This window comes from Penicillium daleae (assembly GCF_028827525.1).
Source record: "Penicillium daleae strain IBT 16125 chromosome Unknown utg000005l_segment0_segment0, whole genome shotgun sequence".
In the NCBI taxonomy this organism is placed as follows: Eukaryota; Fungi; Ascomycota; class Eurotiomycetes; order Eurotiales; family Aspergillaceae; genus Penicillium; species Penicillium daleae.
In genome coordinates, this window is record NW_026623153.1 from 1180150 (window position 1) to 1203243 (window position 23094).

General features: G+C 48.0%; 8 protein-coding genes across 8 annotated transcripts; 5 read left to right on the forward strand and 3 right to left on the reverse strand.

Moving 5' to 3' along the window:
* Nucleotides 1-202: 202 nt before the first annotated feature.
* Nucleotides 203-739, forward strand: N7458_004701 (uncharacterized protein; the record flags this gene model as incomplete). Its single annotated transcript, XM_056908083.1, has 1 exon — nucleotides 203-739. The coding sequence occupies one exon, from the start codon at nucleotides 203-205 to the stop codon at nucleotides 737-739; it is 537 nt and encodes a 178-aa protein (XP_056766701.1).
* Nucleotides 740-1985: 1246 nt separating this feature from the next.
* On the forward strand, nucleotides 1986-3152 carry N7458_004702 (uncharacterized protein; the record flags this gene model as incomplete). The annotated part of the gene is made up of 1 exon (XM_056908084.1): nucleotides 1986-3152. One exon carries the CDS (start codon nucleotides 1986-1988, stop codon nucleotides 3150-3152), a length of 1167 nt encoding a protein of 388 aa, XP_056766702.1.
* Nucleotides 3153-7276: 4124 nt separating this feature from the next.
* On the reverse strand, nucleotides 7277-8974 carry N7458_004703 (uncharacterized protein; the record flags this gene model as incomplete). Its single annotated transcript, XM_056908085.1, has 2 exons — nucleotides 7277-8498; nucleotides 8556-8974. 2 exons carry the CDS (start codon nucleotides 8972-8974, stop codon nucleotides 7277-7279), a joined length of 1641 nt encoding a protein of 546 aa, XP_056766703.1.
* Nucleotides 8975-9690: 716 nt separating this feature from the next.
* N7458_004704 (uncharacterized protein) lies at nucleotides 9691-10161 on the reverse strand (the record flags this gene model as incomplete). The annotated part of the gene is made up of 1 exon (XM_056908086.1): nucleotides 9691-10161. One exon carries the CDS (start codon nucleotides 10159-10161, stop codon nucleotides 9691-9693), a length of 471 nt encoding a protein of 156 aa, XP_056766704.1.
* A 2186-nt stretch (nucleotides 10162-12347) lies between these two features.
* N7458_004705 (uncharacterized protein) lies at nucleotides 12348-13366 on the forward strand (the record flags this gene model as incomplete). Its single annotated transcript, XM_056908087.1, has 2 exons — nucleotides 12348-12526; nucleotides 12634-13366. 2 exons carry the CDS (start codon nucleotides 12348-12350, stop codon nucleotides 13364-13366), a joined length of 912 nt encoding a protein of 303 aa, XP_056766705.1.
* A 2382-nt stretch (nucleotides 13367-15748) lies between these two features.
* N7458_004706 (NAD(P)/FAD-dependent oxidoreductase) lies at nucleotides 15749-17148 on the forward strand (the record flags this gene model as incomplete). The annotated part of the gene is made up of 3 exons (XM_056908088.1): nucleotides 15749-15797; nucleotides 15882-16854; nucleotides 16929-17148. The coding sequence occupies 3 exons, from the start codon at nucleotides 15749-15751 to the stop codon at nucleotides 17146-17148; spliced, it is 1242 nt and encodes a 413-aa protein (XP_056766706.1).
* A 2575-nt stretch (nucleotides 17149-19723) lies between these two features.
* N7458_004707 (uncharacterized protein) lies at nucleotides 19724-20335 on the reverse strand (the record flags this gene model as incomplete). The annotated part of the gene is made up of 1 exon (XM_056908089.1): nucleotides 19724-20335. The coding sequence occupies one exon, from the start codon at nucleotides 20333-20335 to the stop codon at nucleotides 19724-19726; it is 612 nt and encodes a 203-aa protein (XP_056766707.1).
* A 673-nt stretch (nucleotides 20336-21008) lies between these two features.
* Nucleotides 21009-21461, forward strand: N7458_004708 (uncharacterized protein; the record flags this gene model as incomplete). Its single annotated transcript, XM_056908090.1, has 1 exon — nucleotides 21009-21461. One exon carries the CDS (start codon nucleotides 21009-21011, stop codon nucleotides 21459-21461), a length of 453 nt encoding a protein of 150 aa, XP_056766708.1.
* Between the last annotated feature and the right edge of the window lie 1633 nt (nucleotides 21462-23094).

A 23094-nucleotide genomic window follows, 5' to 3' on the forward strand; every position in this document is an offset into this window, starting at 1 on the left:
CTGTCAGCGGATCATTATGCGACCTCTATGAGGCAAGGTGATTAGAAGCAAGTTAACTGGATGATGGTCTCCTGAAAAATAACCATGGCATTCACAATAAGGTGGCCATTCCTACAGTTGCGCACGAATGAATTTGTCATATATAATTTCCAGTAAGAAGAGTCATCACAGCCGATTTCACAGCTCACACGTTCCTGTCAACATGTCCGATCCCTTCGTATCGAAGGATGATGCTTCCAGTGTCTATAGCCGGTCGCCTGAATCGCCGAAACTGCCATCACTAGAGGAAGTGATACCTCCTTTCAAGTTCAACCTTCCTGAGATCAACACCCTTGATCACCAACTTGCAATGTCTCACGGGACCAGTATGGCCTTAGAAACTACGCGATCTCGGTTGCAGCGGTCCAAGAGCAGACACAGAATGTCGTTACCCGAGCTTCGAGACAGTAAGCTTCGCCAGTGGGAACAGCAATGGCATGAAAACGAATTTTACGCTTCTTGCCGAGAAAATTTTCTCAGTCTGTCAAAGGCAGCATTGGAGGTCTCCCAACAGCTCATACTGCAATATCACTTTGAGCCTGAGGTGAATCCAGTGGGCAACATCCGCCTGCTGCAAGCAATCCAAGCTTTGAAGGCCTCGCTGGACGAATCTAAACGGCGAGAGCTTGAGGCAGAACAAAATTGGAAGCGAGAGTGGAGGGTTATTCGTATCCAACGGTCCCGAAATTCATGGATCTAGCTCTACAGAAAATAGTATATAGCCTGTCTGTAAATGGTGGGTTAGCGTAAACCATCACCGGTCAAATGTTCTTTCTACAAATTATCTTCCAAACATATTCTGTGCAACCCAACATTTGACACACTTCGTAAAATATTTCGCATGACCTCACTCATGACAAGATAGAATGATCGCGAGTTTGCATGCACTGATTCGTCCCCGAAACTCTGTGGTGTGTATTTCTTTCAGAAGGATTGCCGGTCGGAGTGAATTGCCGTTGGCATGTGGAAGTGAAGATGACAATTACCCAAATATCATGGATCATTCCACCGCAGTTGGTTGGCTTCATGATTCTATTCCACATGCGGCTGTTTCATGAGGCTTCGAAGGCTGATAGACTTGGTGGGCTTATCATGGCACGTCTCTTTACCCGATTTCAGTTGTAAATGCATCACGCGCAGTCTTCGCCGATAGAGATTTCTAGCAGCCCCAGAGAGCGGAGCGGAGTGTCACGAGCAAGCTTGGCTTTGACTCGAAACCGAAACAAACGAAGGCCTCATATAAAAGCATCGAAAGCATCAACATCCTTCTCTTCCGGCAATACCTTCGTGCGACCACACTATGGCCCCAGTTTCCGTTAAACTCGCTCACTGGCTCTCAAGGGTCTCCCTCCCTGGAAAGTATGGTCTCTGTGTTGCTCTGATCCTTTTGGCTTGTCTGCTTTATCGCATTGGACGGGATTGTCTAGCTTGGTCCCTGAAGTTGCAACGTGCGGTCTCTTGGAGGCGATTCCTTCAGTCCCCAGTGCCCAGCATCCTATATCGTCTAGATATCCTGTCATATGTACATTGTCTCCTACTGACTGGCCTCTTGGCATCGAATGTCGTTGTTTTGGTCTTTGCCGCTCACTCTTTTGCCGAAGTGCAGAAGAGGGCTGGCTCAATGGCCGTCATCTACTTGTTTCCACTATTTGCCGGGCCCACGTTCAGCCAGATATCCAGTCTCTGTCGCTTGAGCCGGGATACCCTGGCGTGGGTCCACCGCTGGGTGGGTCGGGTATGTCTTGTCCACTGCGCCCTCCACGGCACCATGATAGTAGAACTCGCCCAACGGTCGACACCATTATCAGGTCCTCTTTTGACCGCATTCGGGGTAATTATTTAAATCTCTTTGTTCATCGTTTTCCGTTAGGCGCCACATTCAAGAAGCTTATGGAATATAGGCAGTGATTAGCTTTCTTGCAATGCTACCAATTACACTTGCCGTAATGCTGCGACGCCATCCTCAGCTTATGCTCAAACTTCACTATCTGTTGGCAATCTGCGGCACAGCGTTCCTCGCATACCATCTGCGAATTGCTGGATCAGTCTACTTCTGGGTGTTGGTCAGCGCGGCGGGCCAGTGGGCCATGTCATGTGGGGCTTTGTGGGCACAAACAATGAGCGCGCTTCGGTCCTGGAAAGACGTCCGGCTCCAAGCTGAGGCAAGAGTATCCAAACAACTCCTCTGGCTCGAGATCTCGGCACCCCGACAGTGGAATATCCAGGCCGGTCAGCATGTACAACTGTGGATGCCGCGATCGGGGTATCGCTCTTGGCTCCATCTGCCGCTTTTCTATGTGGCGTATGTGGGAGAAGAGGAAGAGCAACAGCAAAATATTGGCTCTCACACTTCCAACCGCCGTCTACACTTTCTCGTGCACTACCGCCGAGGTCTCACCAAGAGACTCGCTTTACAGGCGGTGAAGGCCAATTTTAGCTTCCCGGTCTTCATGTTCGGACCCTTTGGACACCCGCCCTGCTTTGGAAACTACGGCACGGTCTTGTTTGTGGTTGAAGATATCGGCCTGTTTCGAATTCTGCCCTTCATTCAACAGCTGGTTCATGGCAGTCGCAGGAGAGAGACAGTGGTGCGGAAGCTGGAGATTCTGTGGGCGGTGGATTGGAGCAGTATCGTTGAACTGGAGCTTCTTGTCGAGCCCAGAATGGTTGAAGCATCTGTTTCGGCTAATCATGTCCCAGGGATCTTTGAGCGGTCCAGATATAAGTCGTGGGTCTGGGACAGCATCCAGCATCTTTTTGAACTCGACCGACAGCGGAATCCTGCCCTGAACTCTGGGGATACGCAAGCCTCGGTTAGTTCAGCGAGCATGGGTCAGCAGCAAACGGGGCTTGATGAGACCGGAGGGTTTGACGTAAGCGGGCATCGCTTTCTGAGTGGTCGTGCCGCTAACAACTCGCAGATTTTACAAATGCGGATCTACTGTCCAGATGCTCCTCAGGAGTCCCACGGGCGATTTCCGCAATCAAGGCGTATTCAGTCTCTATTCGAAGACCTCATCGCAGCGAGGGAGGTCGAGGGGTACATTGATAGCCAATGTGGGAAGATGATAATCGCTGGTAGGGTGCCCTGGCACAGATGTCGCCGTGAATGATATTGTTCCAATAAACATGAGGCTGACTTTTCTTCTGCATTCCTCTCCGCCCTTTTTTGCATTCGATCACTGATGCTTTTGCAGTATGTGCGGGCGAATTCATCCAAATGGAAGTGGACCACGTGACGCGACCAAACATCAGCGAAGATCTGCGCTTAGTCAACCTGAGCCTGGAGCAAGCCTCTGGTTGGACAGGCGATGAGATCCCAAGCGGGCCACACGAAAGAACCGACGATCACCGCAACATACCTTCTGCTTCGCGGCCACCAGGTAGTACTTTCGGCTGTATCATTTCCCTTTCTCGCAGTCCACAGCTAATATCTACCTACCCGTGGTTAGAGGAGTTATCGGACATGAGCAGAGGCCCTCCTCTGGTGGCGAAAAATGGCACCTCTGATCACGATAATTTTGTCAGGCAGAGAATAGCCGAGGGGAGGAAAGTAAGATGAGAAGTTGTGAGGTGCTCCGTAAACGAACAGGTCTACCAGAGCTCGTGCGTGTTTACATGATAGTCTCTGGCAGAAGTTGAAGTAATATAACTTAGTGCCTGGTACCAGATTCCCTTTCGTCCACTCACAAAATTCTCCAACCCTAACCTAAGACGCGCTACTGAATATTCAGATTAGCTGCAGATAGTGGCTTGAAAACAGTACAGTCACTCTTCATTAGAGTGTGCCAGAAGTACATCCGCAAAGTTGGTTGGGACAAGCCCCGACCGAATTCGGTTTAAGGCGATCGAAGCTGGGACTGAGAAAGAAGGCCTGAGTGTCTATGGGGTAATCTGCTTTCGACATCTACTGTAGTCCTCAGGCGTCTTTAGTCCCGGGGGACTGAAGACTCGGCAGGTTTAAAGACACCTAAAACTTTATTGCGACCACAGCATAGGTCTTCGACTTTTGCACAGCTGCACGGAAAGCTCGAGTGGAATTTGAAGCCAGCAAGATGCTGTAGGACATCAGCCTCCAAGAAGTTGTTGCATTTATATAATCGTGGGATACAACTAGAAAGGCGTTTCATTACATGAAGCACAAATGAGCAGGGGACAAAACAGTATGTGAAGGTGACCAGCTATTTGCACCCCGGCTCTTTGAGAATCATTTGTAGCTATGTGCCCCAGTTTCTATGTCTTGCTCAAGGTTGTAATATCGATTGGCGTTTAAAGCTTCCCAAAGCGCCTTGATCCAATCTAGGTTATCATTTTGCACCACAAAACAGAGTATGCATTGGAGTCGAATCTCATGGCTTGTGATGTCGAATGTCCCATGCGATCCAAGGTGAGGTGTTAGAGTAGTGGTAAACTGCCAAAGTGAAGTTGTCAGCATCCCCGGGGATAAGATAATTTCATAGTATAGGCACGTCATCATAATGGTGCTTACCCACTTCAAATAAACCTGTTTGAATGGACAACCTGGTATCCCGACCCGTCGAATCTAACAAAAGTGGGATAACTTCTTCCGAAAAAGTGATCGCCGTCATCATTTTCCGAGTCAGCGATGATGGGGAACTCCGCCAGGAGGCCGAGCTGGGTTAACACGCTTTCTTTGAGGGGCGTTTTAGGATATACTGGCTTGGGGCATGTACCCTGGTGGGAGCAGTATCCTATAACATTCTTCCTCCAAGTGTCCAAATCGCCACATCCAGATATGAGTCCCCGTACGTCCTCAAACACTTCTGCAACGATATGAGCTATTTCAGTCGAGCGAATGTCTTCAGGTAGTTCCACTGCTAGTAGCCTTTCAATATGACGATGGTGTAGCGGCTGTCGTAAGCAGGAGCCAGATTTCCGAAGCCTCTGTTCTCCGTATTGGCCAAAAGAAAAGACTTTATTCCTGTAATCAGAGTCACTTACCTTCGGCGTGGGGAAACGGGATGTTGTAGTAGTTCGCAGAATCTAGCCGGGTGAGTGGCTGAAAGGAACCATGTGAACTTCGACGATCTAGGCCAAGACCATTGGTGGGCCTTAGGGAAAAAGTGTGTATGTCTAAAGGGGGAATCTGTTTTCGAAAACCACTACTGTATCGACATCATCATATGGGGAAGCATTCTGTTTGATTTTATTTGATTATTCTAGTCTTTCTAGATCGTTAAAAAGAAGAAATACCGGCCTTTTCGACGTCGCTGGAATGGTGCAAAAACTTATGTGAAGGGCCGCCAGAGCCGATTTTCTTGATACATTTCGGGAATTTCGGAGGCAGAGTCATCGATAGAGCTTCAAGACCAATCGAACTACTAGCAAAATGTGACTTTCAGGTTTGTATGAACATCACAAGCCTTGGTTGCATAATTATCATCCGGCTGGTAATATGTTGATTCACATCGATATACATGCATGGGGCAATCGACCGTCGCGCACCAAGCAAAATTAGGTTCAATCCGGACGCCATACTCGGCATCGGATGGGTCATTAATCTTTGAGAGATCGTAATATATCATATTAGCGGAGCGGCAGTCGACTTTGCTTCCATTCCCAAAACAGGCACTATACTCTATCTGGGTGACCTTTGAGCTTCCCCGGCTAGTCGATACCTTGAGACAGTTTCCTGTACCATGATGTGTAGGGCGAAATCGATCCCAAAATGTCCCCTGAGGCTTTATTTCTATATCGAAGTATGTGGTATTTGCTACCCCTTCAACATATAAAGGAAAGGAACAATTGTTGTAAAGAGAAATGCCACCTCTCTGGTTGTCACTGAGGCAGGTTACCAAGGTCAGATAAATCGATAGACTTAACGTATATGAAAGAGGTTTCCGTAGATACATTGTACTCGTTGTATTGAGTCAGTTAAAACGGTAGCCATCTGGAGGATATATAAGCAGCATATTGTCCGGCTGCAAAATTTGGTTTTCGTATCTGGTGTAACACAGTGTTCAGTGTAATAGAACACCTACCTTTGGGTATTAATATTTGACGATTGGATCTTGGAGTAGAACTTGAAAATGAACCCCGGGAAGCAATAGCTTCATAGACCTTTGGCCAGGTTTAACAAATACTCAAGGTATGAAATCCACTGGATCCGGTCTGTCTTTCGGTCTCAGAGATACCGACTGTAACTTGGATTCCTGCAACCAAATCTTGATTGTCTGCAAATGTGTTATATTGATGTCGAGCATATCAAGCAATTCCGCTATGGCATATGAATTGGTTGAAAAGACAGATAGGGTGGACACGCGCCTCATGAAATACATTTTCTCCACTTACCCATTGGTAGTCCCATATTTTAAACTAGACAAATGTCGGTCTTGAATAACAGTAGATCGCTGACTCAAGATGAATCCAAATCCGAAGGAATCCATACGGTACCAAGTACTCAAGAAATTCTGACTCCGGAGCATCTGTGAAGCTGTTCAGGAAGATGGCTTTGAAGTAGTGAGGGTTTCACCACAATCCAGCTGCATTGTCGAATCATGAAACAGACTCAATAGTAAATTAGCTAGAATGCTTGCATTTTGTTAATGTGTACCTGTTGCTTCTACGCGAAGTTGAAGTCCTAGTTAGCCATGCTCTCAGGGAACTTGAAGCAACGTAAGAGTTCAAATCTGTCGGTACAGTATGTTCAGCTACGTACTTCGTACACAATTAAGTATCCACTTCTTGTGTATTCTTTGAGTAAATCATTGGTCCATTCATATCTCTACTTCTCCATCGGAAAAATGACCCCGGGACCCACCATCTCCCCTCGGGAGGGCTATCTGTCGGTTGCTGGTCCTCTGCCGGACCGATGTATCCTGACACAACTTGAACAGCTTGATCCCTATGTTTGGTACAGTAATGAACTCATGCAATGGACTAAAATAGTGATTATGTACTCGTATCTACTATCCTTCTTGTTTTGATTTCCTCGGCCTTGGCGCCGACATCCTTTCTTAGGTCTCCAGTTCCCCATCGCAAGACCCTCTTCGAGCACATCAACATGTTGACGAGCATTTAAAACCACGGTTTCGCTTTTTCTAAGTTCTACAATATCATCTGTATTGTCTCATTCTCTTTAAAGTTCTTCTCCCAAATCATAAGCCAGATGATGTTGAGTGCTGTTGTAGAGGCCCCGTCAATAGGAAACAAGCTCATGATAATTATGACTATGAGCCATCTACTTGCCATTATTAACGCCGACCAGTCTCTCTGGTTAGGCAAAAGATAACCGAAGACACCATGGCGGTCCTTGGTCACTAGGAATGCTTAGAACTGATCGGAATGAGTCTAATCGATTACTGATCTGGTCTGCTTCTATCCCAAGAAACGGAGACAGCGCATTAATGGAAAGCGGAACAGCAAGAAGGATGATGACACCGACTATTTGCTGGAACTCTTGCAGGAGCTGCCGCTGCTCCGACTCATCAGTCTCTTGATCGTCCAGTAGTCGCGTCAGAATTGGCAGGTATGTCTTATCCATTCTTGATACATATTTAGCTTGGTCTCTCAGAAGCTCTGCGAGTCGCGATTTAGGCTCCCATTTTGCGTTTTCGATGTAACGGCACACAGTGGCAGCCGAAATAAAGAGTGGAACGGACATCGTGACCAATTCTTGGATGACGTCATCGCCAGGCCAGTCGGGCGCAATATATCTGTCGTGTTTGATCTTCGTAAATCGGTCCTGTAGAAATAAGTGTATGTCATGTTCTGTCACTTCTTCGGGAATCTCATGAAGAGCTAGGTCCTGATATTCATGATCTGTGATATCTGCAAAGCCGGCGCTGATTGGGAGTTCAGGCCTACTAGTCAAGAAGATCCGGAGACGACCCGCTTTTGCCTTCTGCAAAAAAGGCAGTAATCGAAGTATGTTTCGGATATCTTGATCGTGTTCACATTCGTCCAAAGCGTCGATCACCATCACAGCGGTTTGAGGTTGTCGACCGAGTTGGTCAAGATAAAGCAGTGGTTGAAGGAGTAGTTTCTCAAATTGCTCCTTTAGCGATTTTGACGCAATGTCAGGGTCATCATCAAGTGCCTTTTGCACGCCAGACCTCAGCTCGGAGATCCTAAGCATCAGTTGTCTTATTAATGTCGGGAAAAACTTCTTCGCGTTCCCTCGGTCCCCTTCCCCCCTCTTGAAGAAGAAGCTGGCGCCTAGATGGTTGGCGTCCTTGAGCGACCTTGCCACAGTCCGAGAAATTGTGGATTTCCCCGTCCCAGCCATTCCTTTTAACCAGAAAATGCTTTTTTGGGACGGCGACATAGCCCATTCCATTATTTGCTGGAGAAGCTCGGTCCTAGTCCCTTGGAGACATTGGACTTCGTCTCGATTGGCGAATGATTCAAACTCTGCCTCCATCGCGCCTTCCAACTTCGCAAGATCCATATTTTGATTCATGCGATCAGTATTCTGGGCCACGCCGACAATCAGAGAACTACATAGATTTTGAATCAATTATACAGAGTCATAAAGTTGTGCTCGATAAACGTACGTCTGATCCACTTGTAAAGATAAGAGGAATGAAGTTTTATATCGCTCGAGAATCTGAATAGCGCCTTCCACTTCTGCACGCTTCAAGGGCCACTTTAAGGCTCGTAATCCGACTTTCCTCATTAGTTTCTTTCCCTTCCCTGGATCAATTTTCGCTTCTAAGGCTTGGAGGTCGGAGAGGCAATTGGTAATATTGCTGGCAAGTCGCGAGGAGCTAGGTAGGGCTATTCCGTCGTTGCTTTGAAGCAATATAAGTAGGTCTTGCAGTGTGCCTTGGAGGCCTGTAATAGCCCGTTGTAGGGTGAAAATTTCGTCTCGTTCATCTTTCACCTCTTGAATGTAGCCTCCGCAAAGCTTCACGAGGCTGCCCGTTAGTTGAATGACCGCGATAACGCTCGCCGCCGAGGATAGAGCATCCATTTGGAAGAACACGGCATAAAGTCGTATATTTCAACGGTAATAGGTAAGCTAGCGACTAGAGTGCAACAATATCGGGATCGTGATTATATGGTAGGCATTTCTGGGGAGATGAAGAGGGGTATCATAGGGTGGGCTGTAATCCACAAGACACGTGGCGGGTACAGCATTGGCTGGTACTGATTGACGGCTCGATAGTCGGCCCGAACCGTACCAGACCCATCGATGCCGCTGCCATTAGCCTTTGGCCACCTCCTCACCTGATCTTACCCCGATCGAAGAGTTCTTTGCGGAGCTCAAGGCGTTCGTAAGACGGAATTGGCAACATCACAGAGGTCAAGGTTTCAAAGATTTTCTTGAGCAGAGTTTGGATGTCGTTGGAGAGAAGAGAGAAAGTGCAGAAGGTCATTTCCGACACGCGAACATTGTGGTAGAAGAGGAATCAAATTAGAAATACATGCTGAGGGGCAAGCCTTTGACCATTATACAGCTCAGGGAGTTTCATTGATCTAAAATTTGTCTACTGTATAAGATAACATACCATATCGTGTAGAAGCTCAAGACCGTCCACTGATATCTTTAGCCGCGAAAGCGACTTATATCTGTCCTCTTTCCCCCAGAAAATTGCAAGCCATTTGCGCTCCACAATCCGCAGCTACATTAGGTTAAGCAACATGGTCATGACGTAATGTACACTGGGCCATTTCACTGCACCCAATTTATAAACTAGCGGCTTGGCGGTGGGGCCCAGAAAGAGTGAATGAGTGTAAGTTGGTGAAGCTGGATTTGCACTTCTCTGTATATTGCATGTATCGGGCAAATGAACCCCAGACTGCATTCTGACGCTTCGGAAGGGAAGAGGTCGGCGCCTTGGGAATCGTTAACTTCGTAGACTTCTCCGGCACATAGTCCGCGGGAGTTCGGTGAACTGCAGGTCGAGAGCGAGTATTCTGCAAGGTCTTAGAATCATTCATGATATTCAACGCCACTAAAAAGCTCACCATCTCTTTCACTGTCGGAACGGGGACATCGGGATGGGAATGATAAGTGTAGATTCGGCCATTCGGCATCTCCATAGTTAGCCAGCTCCGGATGGAGTAAAGACGCCAAAAGTCGTTATGGCGTCGAAGAAGGTTGTTACGACGTTTGCGCAACTGTTCCTGTTTCACACGGCTGGTCTTTGTCGCCATTTACGGTTTTTGCGAAGACGATAAAGAGGAAGAGGACGCCAAACTGATCTTGTCGACGGGAATCCGGATAGCTGATACTTAAAGCGATGCGCTCGGTTTGGGATGGAGCACAGTTTTGTCGTTTGCTATACTGTTGCAACTTATTTTCTACGGTCATCTTCCGCCGGTCTCTTTGCTGTCGAATTGATTTCTTCGTACTAGAAACCTTCGATAGTTCGCGAGGGGCCTCCACCATCATATTGTGAGATAAATAGTTCGATCGAGTTAAAAAGGGAACAGCAGGTTCAATGCTACGTATTTATAGCACGCACTGGGGATGAAAAAGGGCAAATGAGAAAATATCAAAATGCGAAAATGCGAAATTATGCCTTTTGGTTCCTCAAAAGCCACGATGTGGCACCGTAATCTCTCAGTGTCAACGAACCACGATGTTGCCTCCATGACTGAGTGGCATGGTATGCGAATCTAGCTGTTCTCTCCACAATATCAGAAGGTGAGCCGGAGGTGAGCTGAGCTGAAGATAAGGAGGGCATAGTAATTGGAGCTGCGGACGCTAGGCACCTCTCTCAATGCTGTTGGCCCAGGTGAAACAAGCTAACCAATCAGCTTTGACTGATGAGTCATCCTCAACTCTAACTGGCTGATTATAGGTTGAATCGTCTGCGACACTTTTCTTGGTCCCCTGCGACTTCCAAAACGGACCCCTGCAACCAAAGCGGATACCTATACTATCAAAGTGGATGCCTGTGATTACTAAAGTGGTACCTACGAGGAACTACTAAACGGCTCAGTGGAGCCACCGCGACACATTTTTTGTTGCTTGTGTCGAGGCTCTCCCACAGTCCGCACAGTCCAGGGAAGCACTGGAGGTCCACATCCCGTTGATTCCCAATGGATTTCATTGCCCAGGCGTGGTATTGAATATTTTGCTGTAGCGCTCTCAATATTCTGGGGGCACCAGACCGAGAACCTTTTTCTGCACTAGACAGGTGTTCCCTGCCAATACAAAGTCTCCCGAAGAGCCCCTTGGAATATTAGCGGCAGAGTCCGACTACTATACTTCCGGTCTTCAGGACCATATCAGCAAAATTATACATAGCACGGGATCTCCTATAGGGGCGTATGCAAGATCATGGCCTATCTGCATCAAGGCGACGGCGAAGCCTGGAACACAATCCCTCAGTCTACACCACACCTCTATCAATGCTGTATGTGCTATTTTCTAAATTAGCAACTCGGAAAGTTTTTACATGAGAAAAAGTCTTTGGATGGAATCAGTACAGGGGGATGTACTCCATTGATCCTGATGACTGCGCTAGACTGCATGATAGAGAGGGCGCGAATTGTATTGCGTTGGTGTTTGCTTTCTGGGACAGTAAATTCCTGTGCCCCGTAAAATCAATTGGTTGCACCAACGTGTATAGAGCCAAGCGTCGACTCGAATTTGATGCGGGGGTGGGGCCGAGCGACGACCCCGGACCCGGAGAACTGAAGTGGAGCCGAACATGGGGAAATGCGAAAAGAAGCTGGCGAATTTGACTAAGCACCTCACAATCTAACGTAATTCCCGCCCGAGCGAGCCACCCGCCCGTGCGGGCCACCCCAAAACACCATACAGAATGAAATATTTCATGACTTTATATTTCAACAACGAGAAGATATTTTGGCTTGATTATTGGTATATGATCATTCCATGGTATTGAAATTAGCTTAGTATAGCTAATATATTCAGAAATTAATTATTTACATACGTTACCAAAAATTACGCTTCTATTGAGCCATATAGTTAGATATATCTATATTCTCATGCCCTAAAATATTTCTCGAGTTTATTAGAGAAACCTAATATAATATATATAATACTTAGATACCCTAAGACTATATATAAGCCTTGAGTGTTGAGATATAAAGTCATGAAATATTTTATTTTGTATAGTGTTTTGGGGTGGTCCGGCACGGCCGGGTGGCCTGGTCGGGCGGGAATTACGATACCTAGTTTAGCATCAAGCTTGGCAATGGAATGGTTCTCCATAATGTGAGTTTCACGCGTCATCTAACATCTAGAAAAGAATATAAAGGCGTGGACTTCCCTGGGTTTCTTTCCCTCATCAGCAACCATCTCATCCCTCAGTCCTTTCCAGCACACATCCTCAAGTCTCTCGACTCGGTTGAGTTAGCAACTCAAAATGCGCATTTCACCCCCTTCCGATTTCCTCAACCTTTCGGTGGGCCTCGTAATGGCCATGTTCGCCGTGGGCGGGGCAGCTTTGCCGCATGCCGCTCGGGCTACCATGAGCTCCTGCTCCCGAGCCTGCATGACCGCTATCATCACCGACGTCTTGGACTCCATGGTGGCCCATGACCCGTCGACTCTGCCATTGGCCACCGTCTACAAGGCCACTGAAAACTCGCACCCAGCTGCGCTAAGCATGATGACCTCGTGGCGCACTATCGTCAACGTTGCCCCCCTAGCCTGCTGGCTATCGATGCCGCTCAGGGTACTGGGTACTTCGCCCTTGATGTCAATGAGGGCAACGATGATGTGCAAACCATCCTTCGTGGTCGCATTGCGGTTGTCGACCAGAAGATCACCGAGCTCGAGTTGTTCCTCAACCGTAACCGTGGCGACCACGGCTTCTCCTTCAACGCTACTCAGCTTGTGCCCAACTACCGGACTCTGATGATGCCCCCGGCTAATCGCACCAAGAATAGCCGCAAGACCCTCGAGACTGTGAGCGAGGCTCTGTTTGCTACTTCCAGCGAGACTGTGGTTACTGTCGATGACAACTGCCAGTTCACTGAGCTGGGCTGGAAGGTTGTCGACACTGGAGTGTATGGAAACGGCACTACCGACCCTCTCGGCTGCAACTGGCCTGACAGCCACCCTACCGACGACAACGCTCGTGTGAATCTGGTTATTGATGAGGAACTGGGCTTCATCGTCACCAGCGGCATCATTCCCGGCAAGGTCTACCCCTACAACGGCAACGTTTCTGCCTTCATCCCCAACAGGATGACCGACGCTCAGGCCGCTCAGGATGTGTGGTTCGCCGAGATGAAGGCTAAGGCAACTCTGCCCGTCCTCTCTCCCATGAACGCTACCGGCGATACGCTCGAGGTTCTCCAGTACTACAACGGCAAGCTCCAGGCCATGCAGATCAACGTTTTCATGAACGGCCCCAGTATGACTTCTGCTTGGTTGTAAAGGAACCAGTGATACGAAGCAGGAGGGAATAGATCAAGAGTCCCACTCACAAAGACTTGACTGACTGAAGTCCGATGGACGTGGGGGGTTATCTGAACATTACCTTTCTCTATTCTTTTTGGCCGGTCTGTGACCAAATCGACCAGTTAAGCGGCGTGTATTTAGTCGCCTGGCTATTCTTTCTGTAAGAAAGAACTTTAATCCAAATTTATTCATCAGTCAATTGCGCGCGGCCCGACAGGCCCGACAATTTTCTTGTGATTCGGCGAGAACGAATACAAAAAGAGTTGGGAGAGGGTGTAGGGGGGGGAGCGTACTCAATTTATATTATTAAGATCGATATCGGCAGTAGTCAGCTTCTGGAGGGCCGCCGATTCCTTGGAAAATACCTCTTTCGGGAACATGGGGCTGATTATTATCGTGGAGCTGTGTAAGAGTCATTTTTCATGGTTGACTCTAGACAGCATCGTCCTCATCGCAGGGGGATGGACGGGTGGTTTAACCGCACATGATAATTCAATTCAATTCGCATACAATTCAGATCGCATTTTTAAGCGCAAATCGTTTCAAATCGTTTCAAATGGCATGAGTTATGGGCCATCAAAATCGTAGCCTCTCATTGGCCAAATCATAATTTCTTATGTAATCCTCCGGGCCTGGTTAACTAACTTAACTGCGGTTTGTATACTGTTACGATATCACCCTGGGCCGCAGTTGCGCGGGTCTCTTGACGCGCCAGGAACTTTGTGTCGAAGAGCGTTATTATGGTGGGTCTCTTCACACCCACCCCCAAACCCCCCCGCGGCCATCCTCGAAGCGACGATGACTTCTATGACCACTCATATATACACAGGTGCCAAAACTGGATACTGTGGTTTTTAAACCACTGAACTCTCATGACTGTGGTTGTTATACAGATCGTCAGAGACCTGGGGGACATGAAACTATTAGGAAATTAGACTTTGGGTGGAGAAGGGCTTGTCAGCTAGCCAATGATTTCAGTCCTACTGTACGGAGTACTTTTAACCAAGTTGTGCACCACTTTTAAACGGCCCTTCTTTTAAAAGCCTGATGAATTGAAGGGTTTGGTCATAGTTTCACCGCCCGCTTTCATCACGTCGACCAACACGTTGAACCTCCACATTAATGGTGAACTAATTCCATTTCCACAAGATTTTATAACTTTATTAATTGCGGTCAGATTTGTCTATTTTCCTTGTCATTTGAAATGTTGAATTCGTTTGACCAACGCCCTGCTTTCCTACTGATTTTCGAAGTTTGACCAGCCTTTTTTCTTCAGCACGCACTGTTTGGTTCGCAGGTTAATCGCCTTTTGAACGCTGTCTCAACGCCTCGACTTTTCAATGTTCAATTATTGAATATCTCTCTCTCAACTGTGGCACTCGGTTGGATTTCCCCCTTTCTTGGTGGCTTTTATTAAGTTGATCAAAATTATTCTCACTTTTTTGCCTGTTTTGCCTGGAACAAACCGACTTACCCAATACATATTAGCTCCTTATATTCTGCCAGTACTGTGTTTTAATGAAGCTAGTGGGTCAGTGGCGTTGTTTAAGATTTTGAATATTGATTTATCTACTCCGTACCCTACTCATAAAAAAGGGCGGCGGTATGTTCAAATGTGAATATAAGCAACGGATCTCAAAGAACTAAGGGTCCGAAATAACCACACCACCAAGAGCACGGTTTTTCGCGATCAATTGCACACTTTAACTCGGATATCAATACCTAGGGGAAATATATCGGATTTTGGAACCAATGTCGGTACTATACGTAGCGATAGGAAAAGAAATTGGATCAACTATAACTGCCTCAGGCAGAGAAGACGTCGGACCAGCGAGAATTGGCCTAAAAGTTACTAGAGGCTGGGAGGATCAATTCTATTTTTAACCGTCCGTTTGCTGATTCTTTGCAGTTATCTCGCCCTCGAGTGTGACGTCATCTTCAGATTGTGCCATATCGCTCTTTCCAGCCCGTTCCAAGTTCTTTTCTGTGACTAAATTTGGGGTCGGATAGTATAGTGGCGACCGTTATTGCCTTCCATATCAGGCAACATAGAGTTACTCTTTCAAACCCTAATCACACCGATTTTGTATATACATAGTAATAATACCTGATATTGTACCTAGCTGTATGGATACAAGGCTTTCTTTAATTGCCACATCGACGGCATCTGTAGTACAGTATCCACTAGACCTAGCAACGGCCCCTTTTCAAAAGATTCCTCTTTTTCCTTTTCCGTTGACCGTGTAGCCTGCTCCTGAATGCGAGTTTCGGCAAAATCTCGACTTCTTTCCTTTATGTCTCGCAGAAAAACCTTGTTGGTACAAAGTCCAAAGGTCCTCCTCGGTCCCGCGTCCCACAATGGCGCTACCGTCACACATCGTCATCGTGGGAGGAGGGGTGTTTGGATGTGAGCCTCGGGGAACATGCACTTTCGACCCAAACCATTGCAAATTGACAATAATGCCAAGTCACACTCGCTAACCACACACAGTGTCCACCGCACTGGCCCTGACCAAGCGGCACCCCGAATCCCAAATTACAGTGGTGGATCGGGGGCCGATTCCGGACCCGGCCAAGTGGCCCGTCGACAACTCGCGAATCGTACGCGCAGACTACGCGAACGTAGCCTACTCTAAACTGGCAACGATCGCCATCGAGCGCTGGCGTAACACTGACTGGGGCCGCAACGGGCGGTACACGCAGAACGGGCTGCTGCTTATGTATCCGGACGACGGCACCAGCACCAAGGAATACGCGCGCAAGAGCTACGATAATGTCAAACCGGTAGGACGGGATAACGTCGAGTTCCTGCCCTCCAAAGCCGATATACTCAGGGCATTCCCGACCGCGGACAGTGATAGGCTGGATGTCGCGGGCGGGTACGTGAACTGGGGCGCGGGCTTATCGGACGTCACGGCGAGCTTGCGCTTCGTGAAAGAGCAGTTGGACCGTGAAGGAAAGGTCGTGTTTCACACCGGTTACGCCAACCGCGTGCTATACGATTCACCGGACGACAGACCAGGCTCTAAGCCCCGGGCCACAGGCGTCGCGCTCTACGGGGGCCTATCTATCCACGCGGACCTAGTCATTCTCGCTACAGGCTCGAAGACCTGGACTGGATTGGTTAGTCTGCGCGACGGGACCGTCCTCACATCCCGGGCAACAGCGTTCATGCGCGTCTCCGACGAAGAGCAGCGGGAGCTGGAAAACCTACCGACCATCCACAACATACACACGGGGATTTGCGTCCTGCCGCCGAGAGATAATTGCCTGAAGATCGCGCGCTGTACCTATATATACCGCCACGAGACTCCGGTGAACGCCTCCGAGGAGGACTTCACTTTCCCGGGCAACGTCGTCCCTATCTTAGCAACAGATGCCTTCCGTACGGTACTAAAGCAACTACTGCCGCAGTTCGCTGATCGGTCGTTCTCCTCTCTGAACGTGAGTCGGCGGGCGGAGAGGTGAGTCTGCCAGAGTATTGCTGGGGGAAATAAATGGCATACGCAATGATTGGCTCACTAATACCATCGCGCAGTCCAAAAGCCGACTTCACCGTATCCTACCACCCCGCCTACGAAGGCCTCTTCCTTGCTATTGGCTGCAGCGAACACGTATCCAAGTTTTTCCCGGTGATTGGCGATAAGGTTGTCGATGCGCTGGAGGGCTCGCTCGAGCTTGAACTGCGTGACTTATGGGCGTGGACGGGTGGCCCGGTGCCTGTTTCTAATGGGGAGGATGGGGAAGATCGCTTTTGATTATCCAGAGAGAGGATATTGGATTTGCGCGCGGAACCTGAGAAACGAGCGAGACTGGGAGAGATATGGCACTACCGAATAGCCGCAAATTCTTGCGTATGTTAGTGATAGAACGCTCACTACTTTGCCACCTTTGCCATTTGCGACGTAGTGAGTCTGTTATTGCTGCAGATCATATGAACAACCATCTTACGCTGCCAGGAATCGTTGTTCTTAGCCGTTTTGTAGGTGGTTTGGGTGACTGCAGTTGCTGTGTAGGGAGGAGTGTGGAGTATGAACGAACGACGCCATGGTGGGGTCCCTGGGCCCGACCCCTGAGGGGCGCTGTCTAGCCAGCTGAGCTCGAGTGACGTGGCACCATACGTTGTAGTTTAGAAGATAGATAGGTTTGATGTCTACAGACTTGATCAACCATCTTGGTTTGGCAGTGGGCCTGAGTGTGAAGGCGGGAGTGAAATTCTTCAATTTCGCCTAGGTTAGGGCAGCGCCGTCAATTCTGCTAACCGCTTGTTGGCTTGCCGTGTCGGTTGTGGAAATACGCCGCCTCGTATTCATATGGATGAAGCGGGCAGATATCCACATCGGTAACTGGAATGGTATTTTTTACTAAAATGCGGACAACCAAAAGGGTGTCAGGGGATTCCACAGCGATCTACCCCGCGGCAAACACAGGAGAGATCAGGAAATTTTTGGTCCTTTCTTCGTCCTCAACTTGTATGCGCTGAAAGCGTGCTGATTCCGGATTTTGAATAAGGCCCCTACTATCCAACGCCAGTTCAGTACCGGAAAGAGCCTCTAGACGGCGCGAAGACTTTCTAACTTGCTAATACAGAATAGGCTACAGTATCTCTTCAGACAATTTGAATTGATGCGGGGCTTCGTAAGCTAAAATTCAGTACAAATCCTTCTTGAAACAAATTCAGTCCCTCCATCTAGCTAGTGATTAGCTTCCAGGGGCATGACTAAACCTGCTGAAAAATCCTGTGTTGAAATGCCGTGTAATAAAATGAGCTTGCGGTAGAAATAGAACTAAATAGGAGGAAAATAGAATAAACGCTCACAAGGAACTTGTCTTGTTGGATCCCCGAAAACCAACGTGTAGAGGTTATTGCAAGTGCGCACAGACCTCTGTGTCCACATGATGTACGGAGTATCCGTGCCTTTCTGCCCACCCAAACCGCTACCCGCTTTGGGTGCGCCCCTAATCCTCGTCTATTTCAATTCCTCGTCTCTTTTCTAAGAAATCTTCGAATTAACCACCCAATTAGCTATTTATCAACAAAAAAAGGCTCTCCCCTCTCTCTGGCTTCTATCTCATTGGCCATTGCCTGTTCAATACTCTCTTTCGACCTCTGTGTAGGTTTATAGCCATACACCTTTTCAAACTGCTTAGCTAGCTTCCTCTCCTCCGCGGCCGCATCTTTTGCCTTTCTATCGCGAATTGACCGATTCGCATCGCGAGGCTTTAATATACCAGTCTGGCTAAGCGGTTTAACCTGCCGCTTAGTATTTTCTACCGAAGTGTTTTACCCTCACCTTTGAGCATGGTTAGCGAAACCGTGACTTGGTGCAAGTATAGAAAACTGCTGATGGGCAGCAAAATTGAGACTACTTAGCTAGTTAGCACCCTTCTTTTATTTCCTCTCTCCCTCACTTGTCTAAAAGTGACGCTTGAGCCATCTTTTTATTCGTGGAAGTGGCTACTTAGAAATGGCTGTTGCACCACACACCCGACCGAGTCGACTTGTTCCGAGCAAGAAAGCAAAGCGTCAGAAACAGTGTCGTCGTAAATCAACTCTGATGACAAAGGCATGCGAATACAGCAAGATGTGTGATGCAGATGTCTGCCTGGGCATCCGTCTCCGTGAGACGGGCCAAGTATACATTCTTTCGGCGGATGCTTCGGGATTTTGGGCCTTTCTTAACTCTCAGCTAGTACGTCGCCAATGCTACCTGGTGGGAAGTCCACTAACGCTCCAGAATTCATATTATCCGACCCCGAAGCTAGTAACGGATCGAGATCTCGAGGTAGCTTGACGTGCATGCACTACTCGGGGATATTATATATGGATCAAGAGATCAGATAACAAAACTGAGGGACCTCCCTTCCCGCCATTCTGACTTGGCGCTCGTCCAACCCTGATATCTACATCCTTGATGACCTATGCTTTCTTCTAAGTATAGCGTCCCTCTCCGTGCTTCATGGATGACCCCCTATTATACCTTGAATTATCTCCCATGATAGAGCTCAAGTGAACTTCCTCGATAGAGAATACAGCTGTAATATGTCTGCTTCCTTCTCGCGCCTGCTTATGATTTATTAAGAGTGTGCACTCGCTGTGCCCGTTATTTTTCTTTTTCTAAAGAGCCAAATCGTGAAGCCACGGAAGTAGAAGCCGGGTGAGAGGTGTGGACGCGTAGAATACACGCTTTCTAGAAAATAGTGAGTGGCGCACGGATAAAAGTAGAATTTAAATTAGTTTCTCCGTATCAAAGCGGCTGTCCAAGGTGATTATTTAGAACCACAGGCGACCACCTACTTAGTTCATTAGAGATTAGAGATCTACTGACCATCCTAGCTCATTCCAAGAAACCGTGATGCGGCCCACGGTAAAAAGAGCCAGAAGGCGGATTCTGGCGCATGGTGATCATGCTTTTCCAAAAACCGTGATGTGGCCCACGGTAAAGTGCGCCGGGAGGCATGAGGTAACGGGAGGCAGGCACTGGCGCATGGTATCCGTGCATTTACAGATACCGTGATGTGGCCCACGGTAAAGTGCGCCGGGAGGCATGAGGTAACGGGAGGCAGGCACTGGCGCATGGTATCCGTGCATTTACAGATACCGTGATGTGGCCCACGGTAAAGTGCGCCGGGAGGCATGAGGTAACGGGAGGCAGGCACTGGCGCATGGTAACCCTGCATTAGAGAAACCGTGATATGGCCCACGGTAAAGAGCGCCAGGAGGCGGATACTGGCGCCTTGTAATCGTGCTTTTACAGAAACCGTGATGTGGCCCACGATGACTCGAGTGCCTTCCTCCGCCCGGCCTCGTTTCGGCTCGGTTTTCCTCATTGCAGTTGAGATGGGGCGTTTTTGCCCTTGATCCGCAACCTCACACATCAATCGGTTAGTCGATCGTCGAACCTCGGCGCCTTCAGGTGCTTTCACACTTCGCTTCTGGACCATCGCGGCTGTACAGGGGCTTTAAATTTGCCCCATGGGTGCAAGGCTCCGGCAAGGGTGTTGGCAGCCTTGGATGATGATGTTCGGACCATTTCAGGACCGAGGATGACCGAGATATTGCTTCGATGATTAGTGACGCTGTTACAGGAAGTGGCTCCTATGATGCGTGATCAACGGAACGCAATCTGTCGCGTGAGGAAGGCATCTCTGCTGAACTCAGACGATCTGAACGATTGACAAAAAGAGCTAGCTTGACGACGATGTTCAAAATCCAGAGAGGCAGACTTGCTTGCAGTTGCAAGCAGGCATGTAAGCATGACGCCGCATGCCTCCACTGACCGTGTCTCACACATAATGAGCATGAGCCTGTCCCAATCTGCGCTCCACTTCCCCCTCAGGCGCCTTGAACAGTGCTCTGACTACCAGTGATGACTAGGCTGAGTCACCCACCACAACGTCCAACTCGAATGCCGTGTCCTATATGACCTTCATGGACGGCTGTGATGCATTCCCATCCTCGAACATGATGTCTACTGCGTCCTAATTGGTGCCCGTCCCGAAATATGTCGTACAGAACCAAACCCCCGCTCCTTCGCGGATCCCACAAACGGGCCCATCCCGGGAGACCGTACCGATTCCCACCCCAAATCAGACGCCCAACAACGCCACCACAACCATGCAGATGCGGCAATTCAGAGACTTGCTTGTGTATGACTCGGAACTGCCTGTGCAGCCCACCACACCCCTATCAGGATCCAGCGGTGCTCATGGCCACTCACGCGGCGAGTCCCAGCCTAGCAATAATTTCCATAACTTGCACCAGCTGCAGATGACCCCGTCCAGGACCAGCTCGCCCCAGATCCAGGCGCTGTCCACCGAGGCTCAGTCCACGCCAGACCTCTGCCCGACACCCAACCCGCCGCTGTCGCCGGCGGTCATGGGCACAGCGCAGGCTGCGTTCGCGGCCAAAGAAGAGGGTGATGCCGTTACAGTCTCCCATGAGGATCTGGACGGGGAATTCAACCAGTTCGACCTGGGCTTGGAAAACTCGTCGCTGCAGGAGCGGGGTACCTGCTTGTTTGACGAGTTCCTGGTGCTGGACGACTTTGCTACCTTCTATCTACGCTAATTTCTTCATCTGTTTCATTTCTCTTCTGTCTCTTTCCTTTTGAGAGTCTCTGCATGAATCCCTAAAAGGCTACAAAATTGATTCCCCGACCCGTCAGTACATAAACTCCCTGCTTGTACATTTGCTCCTGCACTGTACATTGTTTTCCTCTTACTATTACCTACTTTTTCAATCTAGATTCTGTCTAACTTCGCTCAATATAGCCGAATCCTTTCTGGATGAAATGGATGACAGTACAATATGCATACCAAGATAGTTATAGCTGTTGTAGCCTTCATAGTGTTTGATTCCGACAGTAAAATTATATTAATCTATCCATACATCCATTCATTCAATGAAATCATAAAGCGTTGGTGTTCCCAGCAATGTCGTGAGGGCCACTTTGGAGTCCGACATTTCATACCCGGGGAGAATATAGGCCGGTGATAAGACACATGAGGAAGTGAAGAAAAAGACAATTAATGTCACAAAAGAAAATACCGACTAAGAATTGGACTAAGAACTGTAATGCAAATGCCTCGGCTCCTGGCCTCACCGTTTCTTTTGCTTTAAAAAAGAAAAGGAAAGGAAAGAACCAAGTAGTTGCCACGGGATAAGGCGTTGTCACCCCCCGATCGTCGTGCAATTGGTGCCTGGCAAACTTGTAACTGATAATATTGGGGATCCCTTTCTCCAAACTCGGGGAAGTCGCCCTAAGGCACGCCGAAAGAGGTATAGGAGTAGGTAATCGATAAGATTCGTGATAACCGGGCAGGCTTTATATTAGAGGTATTTAAAGGACCGCTAGGCGTTAGTGATAATAAAGTACCTAATAAGCTAATAGGGCGTATTAAGCGTATAGCCGACGTGGCTAATACTCTTATAATTAAACGATCTATACGGCTCTTTAGTGGTTACGACTTTAGTAAGAATTTAGCTACACTAAATCGGGAGTCGGAGCTTCCTGTCCTACTTCTATATAGTGACTCGGATGCTAGAACTCCTATAGAAGTGACCGCGAGGCGTGTAGCATAGATGATTCCCCGGTTAAAGCTCAAGGTATACTAGAATACAAGCTATAGTAAGTATTACCTATTTTCATAGTATACTATACGTAGCAGAAGAATACTAACGTGTATATCTTTTAGTTCTTATTATTACTCACGCTAGCTATATTCTAGAAGATATTATCCTGTTTATGAAGTCGATATAAACCTTGCTCTCGATACCTAGTAGTATTCTTCTTGCAATTATAGAGCAATAGTAACATGGAATAAATCCTGAATAGTGCTTTCCGTATAGGAGTAGCTGGGCTTACGTTAGGACTTAAGTGTGAATGCTTTTAAATGTATAATATATTGTAATTTATATACCTAGTACATACTGTGAGAGTATACGTAAGATAGCAAGTGTACATCATCTCAAAGGTGAATAGCCGGCGCTGAATGCCTGGCCGCCGTCAAGAACTATTTCTACTTTATAGGCCTAACTCTTATTATAATAGCTACAATCGCGGTATATTTCAATAATAAGGACATTCGACAAATTGAGTCAGGAGGTCAGAGACATATCCCAATTATTTTAATCGGAAAGTGATCCTCATGAATGTCAGGAACATACGGACGAGCGCCACCTGAGCCTATCGCACCGAGGC